The 22,300-nt window shown below is 45.0% G+C and overlaps 1 protein-coding gene across 1 annotated transcript in view; it reads right to left on the bottom strand.

Moving 5' to 3' along the window:
* Window positions 1–22,300, bottom strand: part of HK2 (hexokinase 2) — a 65,977-nt gene that overhangs the window by 34,673 nt on the left and 9,004 nt on the right. The window contains exon 2 of the mRNA XM_043918477.1: window positions 8,221–8,383. Coding sequence (XP_043774412.1) covers window positions 8,221–8,383 — 163 coding nt within the window. The remainder of the gene's footprint in view (window positions 1–8,220; window positions 8,384–22,300) is intronic.

Raw genomic sequence — 22,300 nt, 5'->3', positions numbered from 1 at the left:
CAAAGGCAACTGTGTTCAGAAGTGGCAATGCCCTGCCTTGTTAAGGCTGAAAACTGGGCCCACCTCCCGACCCTAGGGCTTCCTCAGATGACTAAACCGTCTTCTTCAGAACCACAAGCTCCAGAAGCTTTCTTTAAATAAGTAGCTTCGATGCAGTGTTCCCAGAGCTCTGAGGATCCTAGAAGGTGGCATGGTGCCGTGACGGACTGCTCTAAGAATGTATGGCATGGACTCCAATTGAGATGACAACTAAAAATTGCCAGGTCTTGGGTATGTAAGCCAGCAAAACTAACTTTGCCAGACAAACATTTCAAGGCATGTATTTCCTACATACCTGGAAACACCACAGTCATTACCACATCTGGCAGTCTCTTTTTAAGTTCCAAGATTTCAGATACTTCATTATAGCACACCAATGGGATGCTGAATGCAAAAATGTACCAATAGAGAAACATAATTGGCCCCTACTCCAATTAAAGGGCCTGGAGCACATAACACTTTTTAAGTGCCCCCCAGAACTGCCAAAACATCATCAGAAAACACCACTCTGGTACTTTTATACTCAGGAAATGTTTCTTAAGAAACTCAGAGCTGTTATACTAGTTGTGAAAGATGTGAAACCACTCTTCAAAGGATTCAAATATGATTGCTACAATAATGTGTAGGCACTGAGTGTGTAAAGGTTTTCAGGCAGGCCAGCCTGGGTTCAAATCCCATTTTAACATTTAGCCATATTATTAGCCATATAATTGGGCAAATTATTAGAAATCTGACATTGGGATTTCATCATCTGTTAAAAAGGGACAGTAATAATATCCTATCTAACCAGCACCCCCCCCCATCTCTCCCTAGGACACAGGGATAAAGACAAACAGACACACATAGTTTTTGGTCAAGGATCAATGCAATGAAGGCGTAAGGTGTTTGGCACAATGCCTGGCACATGTAAATGTTTAATAAACTCCAGTTATATGATTATATGACTATATGGAGCTAATCAATATAATCTTCATTTTATATTGTAGGTACCATATAAATCCACTTATTAAGCTGCATGTATGAAAGCTATTGATCTATGTCTTTACTACGCAGCTGTTGATACAATGCTGAGTAACCAAGATAAGAGCCCCTGACAGGGTTCCGTGCCAGCTTCCATGGACCCTATCGCAGTCTAGTCTCTCTTTATCACATCATGTGCTTGCATTATGTGACCCCATATCATTGAATAATCATTTCATCTGTTCAAGCCTTATGTCCCCAGGATAACTTTCACTCTTCAAAGATGGGACACAGGGTAGCTCTGCACACGGCTGCCCCACAGAGGACCAGACTCAGTGGGGACGCTATTAATGAACTGAATAGCTAGGCCTAAGTTACTAACAACACAAGAATGGATGCATTGTGCCAGAATGGTGGGGGCAGATAAACACAAATGCAGCACTAGCGATATGCCAAACGGCCCAGGCATTGAAACACAGCTGGCTGGGTTCAAATCCCAATGCTTCAATTTGCTCACTATGCAACTTAGGTTGGTTGCCTAATCTGAGTCTAGTTTCTTCATCATCATCATCACTCCCTGCTCTGGAGGGAATTAAGTCTAGCTAGAGGATGGCTTAAACAGTAAAGAATCTGCCTGCCAAGCAGGAGACCTGAGTTCAATCCCTGGGTCGGGAAGACCCCTTGGAAAAGGGAATGGCTACCCACTCCAGTATTTTTGAAGCTTCCCTGGTGGCTCAGATGGTAAAGAATATGCCTGCAATGCAGGAGACCCAGGTTTGATCCCTGGGTTGGGAAGATCCCCTAGAGAAGGATTTCGTGGACAGAGGAATCTGGGAGGTTATGGTCCATGGGTTCGCAAAGATTCAGATACAACTGAGCAACTAACACTTTCACTTTTTCCGAGGGTAGAGATATACTCATCTGTAATGAACAATTCACAATTCAGGTAAGTGCGGAAGCATCAACAGATCAACACAGCAAAACCTTCATCTTACTCCGCCTTGTTGTTCTTCTTCAGTTGCTAAGTCACATTCGACTGCAACTCCATGGACGGCAGCACCCCAGGCCTCCCTACCCCCTCCATCTCCCAGAGTTTGCCCAAGTTCGTGTCCATTGAGCCGGTGATGCTATACAACCATCTCATCTACTCTGCCTTAAGACATGCTTGTATCTAAACAAGCTTGCTAAGACAACAAGGGCAATAAAGACACACTACAAAGATTGCTTGTTTCTAAGTTGGAATGCTGGGGTAAAAAGAACTTACTAAAAATGTAAATTATTTAACAAATAATTAATTGGAATGTTGGAACATTTGTAGACTTTTAGTTGGGTTCTACTTGAGCTTTTTTTTTTTTTTTTTTTGAGCTTCTTACTATAATGGTACAAAGCAAATCCATGTTTACGGTCAATTTTAAAAGATAAAATTTGATTTGCTTTAGAAACTTCTGTTCAGCAACATGAGCCAATGTAAGCATGAATCTTGTGGCCTTGGAGTCAAGACTACCTTCCTTTGCTTAAAGTCCAATTCTGTCACTAACGGACTCAGGTGACTTTGGCAATCTCTTTTAGCCTTAGCTGCCTTATTTTTAAATTGGGAATATCTCTCTTGTAGAGTTTGCATGGAGCGTAAAATAGACTGTTTACATAAACAGACATCATGGGTGATCATGAAATGATATCAATTATTCTTGCATTTCCTCTCAAGATGAAACTGCCCCTGAAAGCCATATCCCTGTGAGGCATAAGTAGATCCCAGTCGGGCTGTATCTGGGGTTGTGCAATCACATGCACAGCCAAGCTTAGGTTAGGGCTGCCTACTGGGAGCTCAAGATGGTGAGATTCCTGGCAGATACAAGTAAACAGTTTCTCCATTCAACTCTGCACTGCCAAAAGCAAAACAGGTAGGGGGAGTTACAGACAGTAATTACTGGGGCAAGTGGAACTCTCATACAGCATTGCTGGGAATATAAAATAGCTTAACCACTTTGGAAACCAAAATTCAAACCATTTTGGTCCGGGAGTTTCTTATGAATTAAAACACATCCCAAATCCTATGACCCAGAAATGCCACTCTTAGTTGTTTACTCAAGAAAAGGAAGAAAATGGAAACATATTTCCACATAGAGGCTTATGCAACAATGTTTATAGTAGCTTTCCTCACCTTAGGGGAAAATTGGAAACAGCCCAGGTGTCCATAGAATTCATGTCATATAGGATTCCAGTCACACCAGAGAATCAGCAACCAAAAAGGAACTACTGATATACACAACATGGATAAAGCCTGCATTATGATGGGTAAATGAAGCCTTGTATAAAGAGTAACTACCGTATGATTGTATATAACGGAAGTTCTGAAACAAGAAAAACTAGTAATACATGTGGATTTAAAACAGGGACTGCTTCTGGGGGTTGGGGACAGGAGCTGCCTGGGAAAGTGCACCAGGGGACTTCTGGGCTGATGGTATGTTTTCTATCCTGATAGACGTTGTATTAAATAGGTGCATGTATTTGTCAGTTCATCAGATGATATTTAAGGTTTGCATCTCGTACGAAATTTTACATCAAAAGATAAAAGGGTAACATTGACCTCTAGTTAATAATGAGTACGCTGAAGTTTTAGGGTTGAAATGAACTGATTTCTACAATTTACTTTGCAATGCCTCAAATAAAACAAGCTAGACTGAGAGACAAAAGGATAGAGGAATGTGATAAAAACAGATTTGGTTAAAATATAAATGTAGACTCTAGGAAGTCTGTATATGGATGTTCATTATGTTAGTCTTTCAACTTCCTAAAACTATCTTAGAGAAAAAAAACAAATCAGGAGCATTTTTCATATACATACCCTGCTGACACCAAATTCAGTCACCAAGCAAGATATTTTTGTTATTGTTTAGTCGCTAAGTTGTATCCGACTCTTTTGTGACCTCATGGACTGTAGCCCGCCAGGCTCCTCTGTCCATGGGATTTCCCAGGCAAGAACACTGGGGTGGGTTGCCGTTTCTTCCTCCAGGAGGTCTTCCCAACCCAGGGATCAAACCCTCATCTCCTGCACTGGCAGACAGATTCTTTACTACTCAGTCACCAGGGGCAGACTACTATCCACAGGGTTCCAAAAGAGTCAGACACAACTTAGCAGCTAGAACAACAACAAAGATATCCTTGGATCATTTATAAATATTTCATTTTTATCTGTCCCAACTATGTTTCTTTGCGCATGGTCTACACAACCTATGAAGCACAGATATTTTCAAGTCAGCCGCCACAGGGTTCTGGCTGTTGACATTCCCCTCCTTCTCACAGAGAACTCAAGCCATAATTTGGAGGTTCTTTTTTCTTGGGTGTAATGGAGGCCTCCATCATAAATGAATGGCCTGAAACTTCCTGAAGTCTCTCCCACATTCTCTTACCAGGCCTCTGATTACCATTAGATAGCTAAGATCTGATTTATGAAAGCTGGAACTTGGTCCATGCTCTGAAATGCAGGACCACCCATGATGGGGATGAGCCCGCACACCTGCTCCCTGAGCAACGAAAATCAGTGCTGGGTGTGCATCTTGCTTGCCTGGAAAAATCCCATGGATGGAGGAGCCTGGTGGGCTACCGTCCATGGGGTCACAAAGAGTCGGACACGACTGAGTGACTTCACTTTCGAGCCCTCTGCCGCAGAGAAGCACAGTTGCCGCCAGCAGCAGCAGTGTCTGGACTGCAGCCTTGACCAGCAAGCAGGCGCATCAGCCAAGCCTCACAGGCTCTGTGACCGTGTCTGGAGAAAGGCAGTGGTCCTGCACACAACTCCCTCATTTCTCCTCTCAGCACTTTCCTGGGGTGTCAGTAACAAAGAAGAATCTTCATTTCAGCAAGTTTTATTGACTGAAGAGTTAGCGGTCCTCACTGCCACCTTTCAGAACTCACAGCCCTCAGTTAACAAAACATAAAACTCAAAGCCTTGATGTTGACCACGTTCAATTATATTCCCTCATGTTCCCCTCCCCAGTTCAATTTTCTTTCTCTCCAGAAGCAACCCTATCATTTATCTGGTACATATTTTCCAGTTTATACCCTAAGAATTTTAGGATGTGTGCATGAGCAACATATAATGCTTGGAGGGATTTTTTTTTTTTTTAATTACATTCGACTACTGTGAGGTACATATCCTGCTGTTTTCATTCATTTTTTTTTTTCAGATGTATCCATATTTATACACTTTTTTGGGGGTAATATGCTGTATAGTATCCCATCATACAGTCTATAAACGGTTCCCAATACACTGTTATTATAAGCAGCACTGCCATAAACATTCTCAGACATGTCTCCTCAAGTTCATATAGAAATTTGTTTAAGGTATAGTTGGAAGTAGAATTGCTGAGTTGTCATACACACGTATATGTAGTCACTGCCAACCTCACATTCCAGGCAAACCCTACCAATAACTTAATACATGTCCTTGAGACTTTACACACCTGTACACATATATATATATGATTTTACCATGAATTTAGATAAAACTGTCTCATGGTTTATGCTGGGTTACAGAGGACTGTTTTCTGCATTAATTGACCAGTGCCCAGCTGATGAACATTATGGGTTTTTCCTTCATTACAGTAATTCAAGGACCTTTGCACAATGACACACACCAGAACTGCTGGATCTACCTCTCATTTTTACAAAGGAGAAAAGGCTGAGTCTCAGACAGCTGGGGTGAGGAGCTGGCCCACGGACACCTCAGGAAATAGGAAATGAGAAATGATGGGGCTGGGGACCCCATTTCCTACAGTCTGGTCTCCAGTCCTCTAGGGGGCACCTGCTCTGCGTAAGTGAATAAAACATTCCAGTACACAGCTGGGGCTTCCCTTGTGGCTCAGACGGTAAAGAATCTGCCTACAATGCAGGAGACACAGGTTCAAACCCTGGGTTGGGAAGATTCCCTGGAGTAGGGAATGGCAACCCACTCCAGTATTCTTGCCTGGAGAATTCCAAGGACAGAGGCGCCTGGTGAGTTACAGTCCACGGGGTCACAAAGAGTTGGAAATGACTGAGCGACTAATGTAATACACAGTATCCCTTTTCCATGTTAGTTGCTGTCTCCATTAGCAGGGTAGAATCTGTGACCACACAGTATAGCAATGGGTTTAAACTCTAAGAGGCAAGGAGAGATCTCCATGCTCCAATCTCAGGAAAGCAACAAGAACAGAAAAAGTTGGCCCCATACCTAGCTCTCCCCAATAAGCTTCAAAAAATTTTAACTGAGCATGTGCGGTGTGCTCTGTCGCTGAGTGGACAGGCTCATGCGTGCAGGTACACACATCATGGATCAGGTGCAGCAGCCCTGATGCCTAGCCTTTGGCATTTATGAGTTTGAATCCTGACTCAGCTTCTCATTAACTGTGTGACCGTAGACAATTATCTGACCATTCAGGCTCCCAACTCCTCATCTTAAAAAAAAAAAAAAAAGGTAAAATTTGTACACATCTTATAGGGTTTTGTGAAAAGTAAATAAATTACTACATTAAGTGCTCAGAAAAATCCCTTAGCCCATAACATATATCTAGAAAATATTTAGGATACTTGCTTAGTGCTAGTGCCTGAGACAAAGACAAGGTCCCTGGACTAAAAGAGCTAGTAAATTTATCAGAATGTCAAATAAAAGCAATAAAAGCGGGTGTGGCTGCCAGAGGAAGTGGCAGGTAGAGTAAACGTGCGCTTCCAGAGGCCACACGAGATACATGAGAACCGGAGGAGGCTCCTCACTCAAGGAGCTCTCCGAAAGGCTGAGACACTCACTCAGAGCAGTCCTGAGCAAGGTCACACCCTCAGCGCTGGGACCCAAGGCTTTAGCAAACACATACTTCTTTTAGGAACTGTAGAAAGGTGAGCCTCAGGGACACAGACATGATGGAAACTCTGAAAGCACGTCGTGCATGAACAAGCCCTATCCCGTGACTTTCCCCACCCCGGGAGTGTCTCTGCAAATGCGGATCTTCACCAACCATCGGCTTCCTGGCCTGTCTCCTCTCTTGGGCAGCTCAGGCTCTGTACTTCCTAGTTCCCCCACTCCCCTGGCAGCTGCCTCCGGCTCTCTCTCTCACCTTCTATATGCAGGTAGCCATCACACCCCCTTCACTCCTCGTGGCCCCAGAGACACTTTATCTCTAAAATGGAGGGTTGACATGAAGATTAAATGAAACAAACTGCGTGGCTAGTTTGCAGAAAGCGCTGGTACAACTTAGTTCCATTGCCTTCTCTGAGGACGCTGCCACCCTGGGACAGTTGTGCTCCACACCCTGGTATGATCTGTGAATTCTCTCTGGTCTCTGCCCACTACATTCCACCAGGGCCATGCCCCGTGCTCTACTAACCACCCATCACCCCCACACACACACTCTACACAAGCTGCTGACAACGTGCGTTACCAGTCTGCTCTGCTCACACCTCTCGAAAACTTTGAGTACTCCCCAGTGCGTATTACTGAAGAAAGACTCAGTGTTCCAGGTATGCACGCAAGGTTTCTGAATCTAGCCCGAACCCACCTTCCAACTTCAGTCTCCCCATGACCCTTTTCTCCAGTTCAGTTAAATCACTTTTGGGGAGGTGCATCATGAAATACAGACTGCATCCAAATAAGGGGGTAAAACAAAGCTTGACAAGTTCTAATTGCACAATTTCAGAGACTTTCATACCTTACTATGTACCATGTCTCTTTTACATTATCCCATGTTTATTTGGATTTCTAGTGGTCTTTATTCACGGAGTTCAAGAAACAATCTAGAACAATCTGTACCACAATGATTCTCCAGCAAGCCTGTAGAATGTACCAGTTAGGTGGGCTCAAGAGTGACTGCCGTGGCATATGGCCATAAGCATCTTAAGCATATTTGTTGTTTATGACCCTCACTGTATGCAGTCTCTGTGAAGGTATAAAAATCCCAAACTGAGCCACGGGATGGAATCAAATGGCCGATAGCAGTACCCCAGCAGGAAGGACAAAGATTTACTTTTCCCTTAACTGCCCGGGCTGCCTCCTTTCCCAGTCTTCCCCCTATCCCATGCCATAGGCTTCCATTCAAATCCCTACATGCTTAAATTAGCCAGCATTGGCTTCTGAGGCTTAAAACCAAAGAACTGTCACTGATGTATATAGTTCTTTGGGTCCCTGAGCAAAGTCACCCAAGTCTCCCCCAGGCAAAGGAGCTCCCAGACCCCTCCCCGTGGGTACAGTACCTGTCCCGTCCGGAGTAGACCTCACAAAGGTAGGCAGCATTTTCACTGAAGCCGTGGGGTGAGTGGTAGCTCCAAGCCCTTTCTCCATCTCCTTGCGAAACCGCTTAGCAACCTCCAGAAGGGTTTCATCAGAAAGACGCATGTGGTAGAGATACTGGTCAACCTGAAAGACGGGAACATGAATAGTGACATATATGCTAAATGAATTATGGTATTCATTGATGTCATGCAACATCATTCAGCTTCTCAAAAGGGTAAAATCTATTAGGTACCGAAGGTTGTTATTAAAGACTGTTGAACCAGAATCTGTGACAGGACTTTGTCTTTAAAAAAAAAATTAACGAAAAATTAAAATTAGAAAAATGGTCTAATTTTATTTCTGGAGAATGGTGAAGACCAGGGGAAAGGCCAGCTAGGGGAAAGGCTCATCTCTTGTCCTCCGCACTCAAGGCCAGTCGTGCCAACCCTATTGCCCCTCACCACAGGCCAAGCAGCCATCGCCTCCTCCCTAGACTAATAAGAGTCCCTGATTCTACTTTTACTTCTGCCATCCATTTTCCATCCCCAGACAGAGTCTACACTATTCCCATGCTTAAAACCTTTCTGTGACTTCCCATCAGCACCATATCTGAAATCCTTCCAAGGCCCTACCATACAGCCTGGCCTCTCCCATTCCTCCTCATCTTACCAGGTGCCTCTGCACTCCTTGTGCAGGCCAGCCTTGGCTCCGTCCCCCAACACACCAACTTTGCCCTTCCCTGCTTGTACGACTGTTCACACGAGCCACACAGCACCTCACTCTGCTCTTCATCCACAGATCCCTTACCAATCCTTCAGGTCTCTCTGCACAGAAGCCTTCTCTGATCTTCCTAATAAAACAATCAGGCCAAAAAAAAAAAAAAAACAATCAGGCCTCCCTGTTTTTTCCTATGAACTCAGACTTTTCCCTTCACATCACCAACCTCAATTTGGCAATATATATTCATTAGTGTCCAAATCATAAGCACCAAGGGTAAGAACGATGACTATTTGTTCACGTTTGCATCCCTGAAGCCTAGCACAGTGCATGACACATTGACAGAGGCTTGATACATGTGGTAAAGCAAAGGTCCTCCCCCATCCTCAGAGGCAGAGGCAGCTCTCCCTAGTCATTTCACTTATCTTGTTCTCAACATAAATTTATGTGAACTTTTCCCAGATTTAACTCTGGGAGAAGGAGAAACAACAGGAGTCCCCCTCAGACAGTCTGCTTCTTAAAGGCTCTTGTCTGCTCTGGCTGTGGATATTCCCAGTTTCCTTCGATCAGAAAAAGATCTGATAGAAATCCATCCAAGGAGGCACTCAAGTTTCCATAATATCCCTGTTCTCAGCAGCAATGTCCAGGCCAGGTGGGGTTGCTGGCCACAGAGATGGGGGTGGAATTGGGACCCTTGGACCAAGCTACAGCTGTGCCCTCCAGGTACGAGGGTGGTGGACCTGGTACTCCCAGCCTCACCAGCAAACTGGGGGATGAAGAGACCCTGTTCTTCCCCGCCCCCAAACTTCAGGATTCGGGAATCCTGACCGGCTTGGTTTGGCTGACGACCACTACCCCTGTTACTCCTGTGGGAAACACAAATAAACGCCCACCTGTCCTTTGCCCAACTCTGACCAAGAAGCACACACATTTACAATTAGCTTTCCCAGACAAATGGGCTCATTAGTATTAATAGACTATTCTATTTTCCAGCACTTTTTCTTTGTCAGATCTTCTTAGAACCAAACTTTTTTGGTTCTGAGTTAAAACCAAAGTTTTTTAACCAAATTTTGAAGCTTGAGACTTTCAGAGAAATGGCAAAAGTTGTTTAATACTTTAAGGAAAGAACAGACCCATTGCCCTCTTTTGGGTTGGGCGGGGCGGGGTTGCGGAAGTAGATAGAGAGCAAGAGAAACAGTCCTCTTACTCACATGTTCTCTCTTCCAGGCCACATCCTAACTCCCTGTGGGATTTGGGGTCCATCCCTCTCTCCTGAGTAATTATGAGATTGGCCCTTCTCGGATCATTTCAAACATCCTGACCACTAATAATCTTTCATCATTCTTCTAAAATCCCAAAAGTTGAAAGATCAGAAACTGGATAAAATGCTGCAAGAAGCTGTAAGCAACACAAAGAAGAGACTGTGGTTAGTCAGCCCACCCCTCTCCGTCACTGTGATGTGGTTAAAACAGAACAAAATTGACAGACACAGTCCTCAGATGGGATGGAAAAGGACAAAGCAGGCCTAGAGCAGTGAAAGCCACTCTCTACTCCCTCCCCGGCCAGCGGAGGGACGAGGCTTGTCATAGAGAGCTTTAAATTTGCAGAAATGAGGATATCCCCAAGTTCCCTTGCTGCCAGCATTTATTAGAGCGCTACCGTAGACATCTAACTCCTTTGGTCTAAATCAGAAAGACTTCAATCATCCACTCTATTTCCTAATTTCAGGTTCATGGCACCTCAGGTCTGTGGGGCTAGCAGGATCACTGATGTGGGCTTCCTACAATACTGGGGAGCCAGGGTGTTCCTTAGGAGGTTGGCCTCCCCTACAGCGACACGTGAGGCTCCCAGAAGGAAAAAGCGTATAGGCTCAGACAAGTCCTCTCTCTGTTGGCACAGTGGGAGGCAAAACGAGGGAGACTCTGGGCCCAGAGCAACTATAACCACCCCAGAGGCCTCCTGCTTCAGACCCAGTGACACCCGGCTTGGCCTAGGAACACTACATTAGGGCTTAACGCATCTCAGGGCTAATGTACAAGTCCCAGCCACCAGACCAAACAAAGGCTAAAGCCAAGTCACAGCCAAGTACAACCTCATAGTCAATAGTAATAACAGCAAACCCTTCAGCAAAACCTGTTCTCAAGGTTTTATACCCATTAACTCACTGAATCCAACCCTTTGAGGTGTTATTTTCTCCATTCAACTGAAAGGGGAAGGCAACATGCCCAAAATCACACAGATGCAAAAGATTAAGCCAGGGCTGGACAGGCAGCCCGCTGTGCTCTTGTCCACTCTACTAGATGAATGCCCCTGAGCAGCAAGGTCTATGCAGCTCTAATGGCACTACAGTGCATTCAGGCTGGCCACATCCACTAAAAGGCCATCTTCTGAACCAGTCATTCCCCCACACAGACACGCACAGGGCTGCCCTGGCAGGTCTGAGGGCAGCAGACATATCTCTGGACATTGTCATGAGTTTGACAGGTGACTAAGTTGGAGCTCCTGCCTTACTACTTTCCCAAAAAGAAGAGAGGCCCAGAAGCCTCGCTGCCACCCACTCCCGCCTCCATAGATGGCTCCAGATGTTGCAAATGTTCCCTTGTGGGAAAGCTGAGCCTATGGTGCTGCCCTGTTAAGGAGCTGCCCTGTGGAGTGTGAGAAGTGTGAGGTCCTTCTTGGAGTGTGAGGTCATGTACACAAAAGACCAAGATAGGATGGCCATAATTCTACTGTGGTCATGCTTAATTTAACTTTGATGTTTAAGCTGCTACAAGGCTTGTCAGAAATCTAGTCAACACTCCTCATCCTTAACTCTCAAAAGGACCTAACAAGTTAAAGGGTCAGCCTTTACTCAAATCATGTTGCCCTTTACCCAAGAGATTATAATCATTCTTCAGTGTTCAGTTAACAGATGAAAACGATCATGATGATCACCATTATAGCAGCTAAACATTTACCAAGCATTTCTTACCTCCCAAAACCCACCCTACAAGTTTACTGACATGACATCCATTGCCCTTTTGCAAAACGTCTACATCTCCATTTTATAGATCACTTGGTGAGGAGCACAGGTGTCTGGCTCTAAAGCTAGGCCCTTAGGACTACCACCCTCACTTTTCCTGAGGACCCTCCTCATCTGAGTGGGGACTCTCTGCTCTGCAGTTTCTTGGATGACCTCAGTGCTTTGATTTACTCTCCATCAGATGAGACCAAGAAAAAGGATACAGGACAGCTATGAAAAATGCAACTACAGCACCTTGGCCCAAACTTCCTCTCTTTGGGCCATAATGATGGACATGATGATGTATCCACCCTGAGTTTCTTAGGGCCACTCAGGAAGGAATCAGCTGATGCTATTAACTTCCTAACACACCGCTGAGGCCCACCCAGCCTTGGCCAGCACTGTTGCATTGAGTTGAGGGTAGCCAAGGGAAGCAGGAATCGGGAACAGAAGCAGCCTCCAGACGAAGACCTTTTTCCTGGGTTGGGAAGGAAGTAAATGCACTTGACAGAATCCTGCCAACTTTCACTCACAGTGCAACCAGAGGAAGGGAACACAGCGAAGGCCCAAAGTCATAGGAGAATATCATTTAGGAGTTACCAAATGTACACAGCACAGTAACGCTATGGCTAAAAACACTAACTCTTAGAGAGAACCTTGGGGTAATGACAATTCAAAATCCCATTGAACGTAGACAGCATTTGAGTTTATCTTGTTTGTCCCTCTTACCCCAATAGTCATCAGGCCTAGATCTGAATGCTTCCAAGCATGACAGGCTCCTCACTTCTCAAAATTGGTTAGCTTCTACTGTTGGTCAGCTCTAGTTGTTAGAAAGCTTTTTCTCTGAGATAAATCTACTTTCTGATAACTTCTGTCTATGTTCTGCCACTTGGGATAAGAGTTTCTGAACTTGGCTACATGTTAGAATGACCTATTAAGAATCCCAAAGACCCATTCCAGACTAATCAAATTGACACCTTTATTACTGTCTGGATGTTCGGACATCTTCCCCTCTCCTTGGGCTGGTATCTACCTTACCAATAATGTGATAATAACGGACTGTGTTCTAGCCAACACTGCTCAAGGTCATTTGTTACCTCTTTCTGCCTGGGATCTTTGAAAGTTGGTACTTAAGACATTAGGCTAAACTGTGAAATAATCCTTCATCAATCCTGGGTGTTGAGAGTTGGAAAGACAAATCTGAAATTTGTTGGGGAAAAGTTTCAGTTGTTGGAAGCTATCAAAGTAGAATCATTCAGGTTAGCCCTTATTTAGTAGGTGGTGGCGGGGAACTGTAGGCTGTGACATCAGAAAAATCAGTGTTCAAATCCTGGCTCTAGCATTTATACAGGCATCTGAGTCCCAGTTTCCTCCCTATAAAATGGGAGGGCTAGCATTCACAACGGAGTCACTAGCATAAATGAGGTGGCAAATGCAAAGCTATCTATTAATATCTAACCTTTTTGTCTATCCCCTTTCCTCTTTTCCTCCCAGACTCCCCTGTGCCAAGCGGCACCTTCAGAGGATCAAAGACATTTCTTAACCCTACTTAGTCACACTGGGGTTAGCAAAACAGGAGCTGTTTCCCCAAATTCTCTCCTCTCTTTCTGTGGTGTGCATGTGGCCTATCACCCTGGACTACTTCTCTTTAAATCTCTATGAGGAAAAAAGATGGAAAGGAGGGGGCATTCCAGGCTGGGGATAAAGAGGCAGGCCAGAAGCAAGGCTTGGTTGAGGTATGAGAAGGTCACTTGCCTAACCAGAGGCAAGGGTGTGTATTAAAGAGATAGTAGTTTTAGACACATCTATTTAGCAATCTCAAGATTAGAAATTCGTCGTTGGGCAATTTTGGTCAATTTCTTTCTTCACATAAGACACTAGTCCATGCCTGCCTCCTCTCTAGAACTGTGGGTTCCGGCAAGGGAAGTTCGAAAGAGCAACTGAAAACAAACAAGACCCTGTGGGGCCTTCCCAGGCACAAAAGCCTTTCTAAGCCCCGGTTCATGCTTGCAGGAAAAAGGCATCGACCTCCTAGGCTTCCCCGGAGTTCTAAATATCAGACTCAACAGTTACTAACTAGGGAAGCGACGGAATTTGGAAATGAAGGAGAAGCAGCCAAGAAATAACAGTGCAGCAATAAAGCAGGGTCCTGGTTCCTCCTCAAGGGATACACAGAACAATTATCTCTTGAGTTCTCCTGAGTTTTTCTGCAAGAACTAAGGCCCCCATCTAGGTGGAGAATAGTAACTTCAGGCTCAGCCTAAGATAAGTGAAAGAGAGTGAAAAAGTTGGCTTAAAACTAAACATTCAAAAAACTAAAATAATGGCATCTGGTCCCATGACTTGATGGCAAATAGATGGGGAAACAATGGAAACAGTGACAGACTATTTTCTTGGGCTCCAAAATCACTGCAGATGGTGACTGTAGCCGTGAAATTAAAAGATGCCTGCTCCTTGGGAAAAAAGCTATGACCAACCTAGACAGTATAATAGAAAGCAGAGACGTTACTTTGCCAACAAAGGTCTGTCTAGTCAAAGCTGTGGTTTTTCCAGTAGTCATGTATGGATGTGAGAGTTGGACACATAAAGAAAGCTAAGTGATGGAGAATTGATGCTTTTGAACTGTGGTGTTGGAGAAGACTCTTGAGAGTCTCTTGGACTGCAAGGAGATCAAACCAGGCAATCCTAAAGGAAATCAGTCCTGAATATTCATTGGAAGGACTGACGCTGAAGCTGAAGCTCCAACACTTTGGCCACCTGATGCAAAGAACTGACTCATTAGAAAAGACACTGAGGTTGGGAAAGATTGAAGGCGGGAAGAGAAGGGGATGACAGAGGACAAGATAGTTGGATGGCATTACCGACTCGATGGACATGAGTTTGAGTAAGCTCCAGGAGATGGTGAAGGACAGGGAAACCTGGTGTGCTGCAGTCCATGGGGTCGCAAAGAGTCAGGCACGACTGAGTGACTGAACAACACAGCCAAATGGAAAGCTCATCTCCTTAAGTGCCCACAGTTTCCTCTAGACTAGCACTAAAAGGAGAAACTGTCATAGCAACAATGCAAGGAATGGATGGAGCAGAGGCTCCAATTCAAAGTGTGAAGTGGCTCGGGCGTGGCAGACACAGCCCCAGCCAGGTATGAGGAAGCCCAGAAAGGAAAGGCCTGCAGGTGAGAGCCAGAAAGGAAACTCACAGAACTGAGGTCAGGGGAGCAGCCTTGACCAAGGTCACAGAGTTGAAACCAGAATCTGGATCACCCAGATCCCTTACTATAGTGTCAGAAATAGTAAATGACAATCCCACCCCCAAGTGTCCTCAGGAACCTACCCTCATCTTGCAGGCCAATTTCAACTGAATGACTAGTGGCCTTCCCTGAGGCCATCCTAACAAGTCCCAGGGAAGAAATAGTCCTCATCAAACTACTTACATCCAGAAAAGAACAATATGCCAACTTTGACAGTTTGTTACATAAAGTGCCATAAATCTTACCTTGAATACCTTAAAAGGTCTCAAAAGAAAGTATTGAAGAAACCTTAAATTTCAACATCTAAATCTGTAAGATTCCTTTCTATTGTTCAATTGCTGAATCCCTGACCCCAGCTTCTCTCATTTTAAGTCTTTGTTGAAAATCAATTACATGCAAAGCACTATAGTATACAAGAATATAATTTTAAAAGAAATCAAGTGCAGAAATAGTGGTGATAGTTGTACAACAATGTGATGTACTTAATGCCACTGAACTGTACACTCTAAATATATATACAGTGGGTCTTTGACCCACACACAGGTTGGGAGCTAAACCTCCATAGTTGGCATTCCTTGTATATAGTTCACATCCACAGATTCAACCGACTGTGAATAATGCAGTGATATAGAACTATAGCACATTTTTATTACTGAAAAAAATCCACATATAAATGGGCCTGTACAGTTCAAACCCATATTGTTCAAGGGTCAACTGATGCACACAAATGTTTTTTAAATTTTTTTTAAGAAATCAAGATTCCTGTTCTCTAGGACTTTATAAGATAGCACAGAACTCAACTCATTGTAGACTCAATGTTTCTGAAATGAATGGAAGATGGGTGTTAATGTAAAATGGCCCATGGGAAGTGTCACAGCTATGAGTAAATGGCCTATGAGACTAGCATTCAGAGGAGATTGCTTCTGGGCTAAGAAAACACGTATCCAACATACATGTCAATGGATGTATGTTGACATGGAGATAGTAGAGAGATCATGTGAAAAGGCTTAGAAGGTGTGGGCAAGCCCAGGATACTGAAAGGAGGTTATGAACTTTATGACCAGAAAGCCACTCACCTCACTACCCTGCATTAGCTGCCTAATGCAATGCCTTCATATTAGTATGACTTAATCCTAGTTACCTTTAATCAAGGAGTCACAGGAAGGGAGAATCATAAAGATCACCCCACTGCATGAAATTGCTGTGTTGTTCACTGGCCAGTCAATTCCCTGGATTTAGTGTCAAGAGAAAGTCTTGCTGCCCAGAGTCACTGTACTTCCTGATACAGGCCAATGAAATTAAAACAACTGATTCAGGAAGAGTCAGTTTTGGTGGTTGTTGTTTTTTGTTTTTGCTTTGGCTAGTAGGAAGCTCAGGGCTCTGTACTCAACTTTAATGGACAAAGTTTTAAATCATTCCTGCCTGTTCCATGACTCTTATTCTAGAAGTCCTTTCAATGAAAGTTAAACCATATCATCTAATCCTTTTAGTAAGCAGGCAGAAAATAAATAATACATGAACAAGCAAATGCTCATCAGTCATCCCTACAAGATACACCCTCCTGGTAGAAGGGCAAATTCAAGTGACCAAATTGGATAAGAAAGCAACCCCATAAGCACAGTTGGGCCGAGGACACAAGGACACCCTGAGGTACTGCTGTCCTGTCAGACTGCTTTCTCCAGTCTTTGAGTATTTCTGATTTAGTACCTAGAACCTTCTCTCCAGGAGCTGCTGAACGAACACTAGCTAATTCCTATGTTTTAGATTCTTCTAGTCCCCAAGCAAACCAACTGACTGAATTTCAACTTTCCTGGCCCTTTTATATTTGTACCAAAGATATAATCTGGTGTATATGTATTAAATAATATATTAGGGCAGACTCCAGGGCTCTATAACCTAGTCTCCTAGGAAGAAAGTTAGGAAGGACCACGCCCCCTTGAAGTGAAGGACTTTGGCTAGGTTCATCTACTTTAACTCAACTACAGTTAAAACAGGGCTGGAGGGGCAGGGGCAGGGTACTATACAGCAACGAGAATGCTGTATAGTTACATCCTGTCGTTACACACCTACATAGGTGAATCTCACAATACAAAGTTGAGTAAAAGAAGCCAGATACAAAAGGGAACGGATCATATGAGTCCGTTTATAATAAGTGCAGAAACAGATCTACGCAAGTAGAAGTCAGGATAGTGATTACATTTAGTGGGGGATATACTTGCTGTTGGGATTTCCCAGCTGCTGCTAGTGGTAAAGAGCCTGCCTGCCAATGCAGGAGACACAAGAAACTCCAGTTCAAACCCTGAGTCGAATCCCTAGGTTGGGAAGATCCCCTGGAGGAAGGCATGGCAACCCACTCCAGTGTTCTTGCCCGGAGAGTCCCATAGACAGAGGAGCCTGGTACAGTCCACAGGGTCACAAAGAGCCCAACATGACTGAAGTGACTTAGCACACACACACACACATACTTGCTATTGCTGGTAATAATTTGTTACTGGATCTAGGTGGTAGTTACTTAGTGTTTGCAGTTCTCTCTGCAAATTATACTTCACTTTAAAAATAAAGGAAGGTGGAGAAGGAAATGGCAACCCACTCCAGTATTCTTGCCTGGAAAACTCCATGGATGGAGAAGCCTAGTGGGCTACAGTCCATAAAGTCGCAAAGAGTCGGACATGACTGAGTGACTTCACTTTCACTTTCACTAACATTAAAACATTTCTTAAAAAAGTAGCAATAATAAAAACCATAATTCAAAAGACTAGAAAAGGAAAAATAAATATTCTAAAAAAAAAAATAAAAATAAATAAAAATAAAAATAAAAATAAAGGAAGGAATAATGACAAGGTACTGACTAGGTCCTAGTCTTTGGCACATTGTAGGGCCAAAGAGGTCAAATCAGAGGGGAAAGCTATAACCTAAATGCAGCCACACAAAGCCTTCCAGTGACTCTATGTGCTAATATACACTTGCAACTTAGTTTAAAAAGAATTTCATGTTTTCACATTATTCCTTTGCCAGTGTTTTGCTGCAAATCTTTGACAAAGAAACCAAGGTCTGAAGAAGCTTCCCCAAACCATAGGCCAAGTTCCTAACAGGTCCCGTAACATCCAGGCCAGATGAATGCCCTGACCTGGGGCATAGGTGTGCGCTCATCCAGGGAAAGCTAGGTAACTGCTATCTGTGACCTCATTAATACTAATGTCTTCACAGACTCCTCCTGGGAGGACCAAGTTTGTACAAAGAGCAGCAGGTTTATCCTGTAAAGTTGCCAAGCCAAGGCCAGATGTTCTCGATAAGATAACAACAACAAAAAAAAAGGATGAGTTGGGGAGGAAAAGACACAGTAGATTCTGGATTCTTTAAGGCTCCTGACCTCTGAAATGCAGCTAACCAAAAGCTACAGATCTGCCTTGACACTTTTTTCAGATGGGACAAAGCAGACCCCCGCTAGGGGCACAATGCCACCTCAGGGAGATGCCAGCCGACACACTCACACACCCTGGAGGGCAGGGTGAGTGTGGAGCGAGGCTCACAGGCCACTCCTCCAGGATCCTGTGGCTCGTGAGTCACACGGTTTCCTGTTCTTCCAGTTCTTGCTCTCAGCTGCATCAAGTTACAGCCAGACAGACCACAGGCAACAGCACCTGTCAGGGTCCAGGAGACAGGCCTCTGGGACCCCTGTCCTGGGACCCTCCTATCCTCAGACTACAGGACTTCAGTTCAAAGGAATAACATGTCCCAGGTGTGCATGACCCTGCAACAGTTCTTCCACCCACACATACTGACTGCTAAACTGAGTGTGCCCGGCACTTAGGATACTGGGACAAAGGAGATCCTTCTGCCTGCAAATGCTCAGACTATCAGTAGGAGGCAAATGTCAACAACTAATCACAAACTGAAACAGTAAGGACAGACAGTAAGCAGTTTCTTTCACTACAATAAGATATAGATTCACAATCACTTAAATTGCACACATCAATACAATTCTGAGTTTTGTTTTGTTTTTTCTTGAAAAGGTTAGAGCTGTGTGTTGACCCCGTACCTAAAATGTACTCCTACTCTGGCCTAACAAATTCCCAGTTGTTCTTCAGGGGCCCAATACAAATGGCCTCTTCACAAATATCTTCCCCAAATTCCCAGTTGGTTATACTAACACATTTTTGACTAAACAGCGTCTCTTGCTGTCACTGGTCCCAGAGGAATGAAAGCACCGACTCCAGGTTCCCAACTTCGTATTTGTGACACCAGAGTTATTTCAGTGTTGAGAGACAGCAGGTGCTCCAGACACATGTTACGGGGACACAAAGGGGCAAGGGGAGCACCGCGGAGAGGGGCGAGAGAGTAACAGAAGTGCTGGCCCCTGCAGACTGCCCAGGTGCTCAGAGCCTGGCCCTGCTCTTCAGGCCTGGGCCCACACTGCATGCGACCCTGGCAGCAGAGCTTCCTCTCCATCTACCTTGCTGCCCTGGCCTATACCCCAGATCCCTTACCCTGCCTCCTCGGGAGTGCCCTATGCCAGGGACCAGACTCTGCGCCTGAGCCCAGATTCCCACAGGGGCTTCTAAATTCCCATTCCTGTGAGCTGCCCTCTGTCACCTGCTGGATCAAACCCCCTGGGTCTGTCCCTTTGTACCATGTCCAGCCCCAGACCTTCCCACCCACCTCGTCACACCCACCATAAGCAGGGCAACCATATGTCCCAGTTTGCCCGGGATAATCTGCCCACTGTGGTAGCAGCATAACTGTTAACAATGTCCCCTTTTACCCTCAAGTGATCCAGTTTGGACAAAAAAATTATGGGGTTATCATAGGAATAGGCCACAGAGCAAATTCTGCTTGTGGTTCCTGGGGAGCCCACATCCGAATGATGGGAAGAGCTCATGCTATACCAGTGGTGCTGAAAGGAAACAGGATGGGCCGGGGCGTGAAACGGGGTTCCCTGCTGGCCCCTTAGCACAAGACACCTGGTTTCCTCAACTGTAAAACGAAGGGTCTGGACTAGATGAGCTCAAAGGTCTCTTTCAATGGACACCAGTCTCATAACCCCATGAAGCTGAAAGACAATTGGCCATCCCCACTTGTCCCAGGCAGCCCCATGCTGGGGCTAAAGGCCAGGGCTCTGGAATCAGACCTCGGGTTTGAATGCTGGCTTGCTCCTGAGCAAGGTACTGTCCCTTTCTGTGTCTCGATGTCTCCATCTGACTAACAGGCAGTAATAATGGCTATCCTGGAGGGCTGCCTGAGGGTGGCCTGAGTTGTGGTCAAGTTCCTAGACAGAGTCCAGCACTTAGTAAGTGGTGCACATGTTTGCTATTTTAAGGCCTTTGGGAATTGAGGGGAAGAGAGAGCTGATGGGAAATGGCTGGAAGACTTCATTAGAAGGGGTTGAAACAGGAAAATTGGGGAGGAAAAAGCCCTTCAAATGGGAAAAAGGAAAAGTGACAGCTTCAAATTCCCTTATTTAGCCCAAATTAAAGCTGTTCAATAGCTTATCTGGCTTCATTCCTTTATCAGACAATATGGAGATGCCAGAAGGAAGAAGTTGGGAATAAAGCCTTCCAAGAACATAGGCCATATGCAAGCCTCCAGGACAGGGCTGCTAAGCTGAGGAGAAGGAAGTAGGCTGGGTGGGAAGGTACCAACATTTCCCAGAGTCGCACTCTCTTCATTAACTCCAAGATTACTCTGTCAACAAAGGCCCATATAGTCAAGGCTATAGTTTTCCCAGTAGTAAGGTACGGTTGTGAGAGCTGGACCATAAAGAAGGCAGAGTGCCAAAGAATTGATGCCTTCGAACTGTGGTGCTGGAGAAGACACTTGAGAGTCCCTAGGACAGCAAGATGATCAAACCAGTCAAATAAAATCTTTGATTTTAAAAGGAAATCAACCCTGAATACTCATTGGAAGGACTGATGCTAAAGCTGAAGCTCCAATATTTTGGTCACCTGATGCAAATAGCCAACTCATTGGAAAAGTCCCTGATGGTAGGAAAGATTGACAGCAGAAGAAGAGGGCATCAGAGGATGAGATGGCTGGATGGCATCATTAATGCAATGGACATGAACGTGGGCAAACTTAGGGAGATGGTGAGGAAAGGGAGGCCTGGCGTGCTACAGTCCATGGGGTCCCAAAGAGTTGCATATGCCTGGGCGACTGAACGACAACAACGCCGCTCCAGGGAAGGACTATTAAGGAAGCGCTTAGAGATCCAGACAAAAATGCAAAAAGCATGACACTTCCGGGGAAAAGGAGATTGTCCAGCCATGACAATCTAGACAAGACAAAGGTTGTACAGGAATGGGAGGCAGAGCGTGGGTCCTCTCTGGCTTTGTCAAGAACCCCAGGCACCCTAATGTCAGAAGAGGCCAAGCTGGACAGCCCAGAGTCTGTATATGAAGGGCAAAGGGCTCTCTGCTGAGAACCAAGATGGCCAGAGACTCTACAGTCAATGTGCCAAAAAAAAAAAAAAATGGGAGAATGACCATTCACTTCATTAAAACTCCAGGGTCAGTGGGGCTGAAACCTACTATGACCCAGCCCTATGACTCAATAGCACAAGACACCTCAAGTGGTTCCCCCAGTGGGAAGCCAGAGTCTGCGGCAGATGTGAGGAAGTGTGAGCAAGCATCTCACAAGCCAACTTCAGCATAAGTGGCCTCAGCAGCTGCCCTTGGAGCCTCTGCAATTCTGCCCTCCAGGGGAGGTACCAATGGGGAGGGGACCAGGCTTCTACAAGGAAAAGAGGCTGAACTAATGCTATGACTATTTAGTGCAACTGTGTCTCGCATGACTTCCCAAGGAGGACGCTTCAACTAAGGTGCACTGAAACAGCCCAGGCATCCCAAAGACCCACCCTCCCAATGGGGTTGCTACCTCCTCCCCAGAGGATCAGGAGGAAAGCAAGTTAGAAGAAGAGTTCAAAAGTGTTCCTCTGCCCGGGAAAGAGAAGGTTTAGAAGTCAGAGGAAGCAGTGAGGATGCTTCCTCATTCCTCAGCTTTAGGAACTTTCCATCCTTCTATCCTCCCTGTCCTCTGCTCTAACCTGACATCAGACAGAGAACATAAATGGGCCAGAACCCACCTGCCCTGAAAGCTCTTA

This window comes from Cervus elaphus, chromosome 11 (assembly GCF_910594005.1).
Source record: "Cervus elaphus chromosome 11, mCerEla1.1, whole genome shotgun sequence".
Taxonomy (NCBI): domain Eukaryota; kingdom Metazoa; phylum Chordata; class Mammalia; order Artiodactyla; family Cervidae; genus Cervus; species Cervus elaphus.
This window is presented reverse-complemented; position numbering and strand designations above follow the sequence as displayed.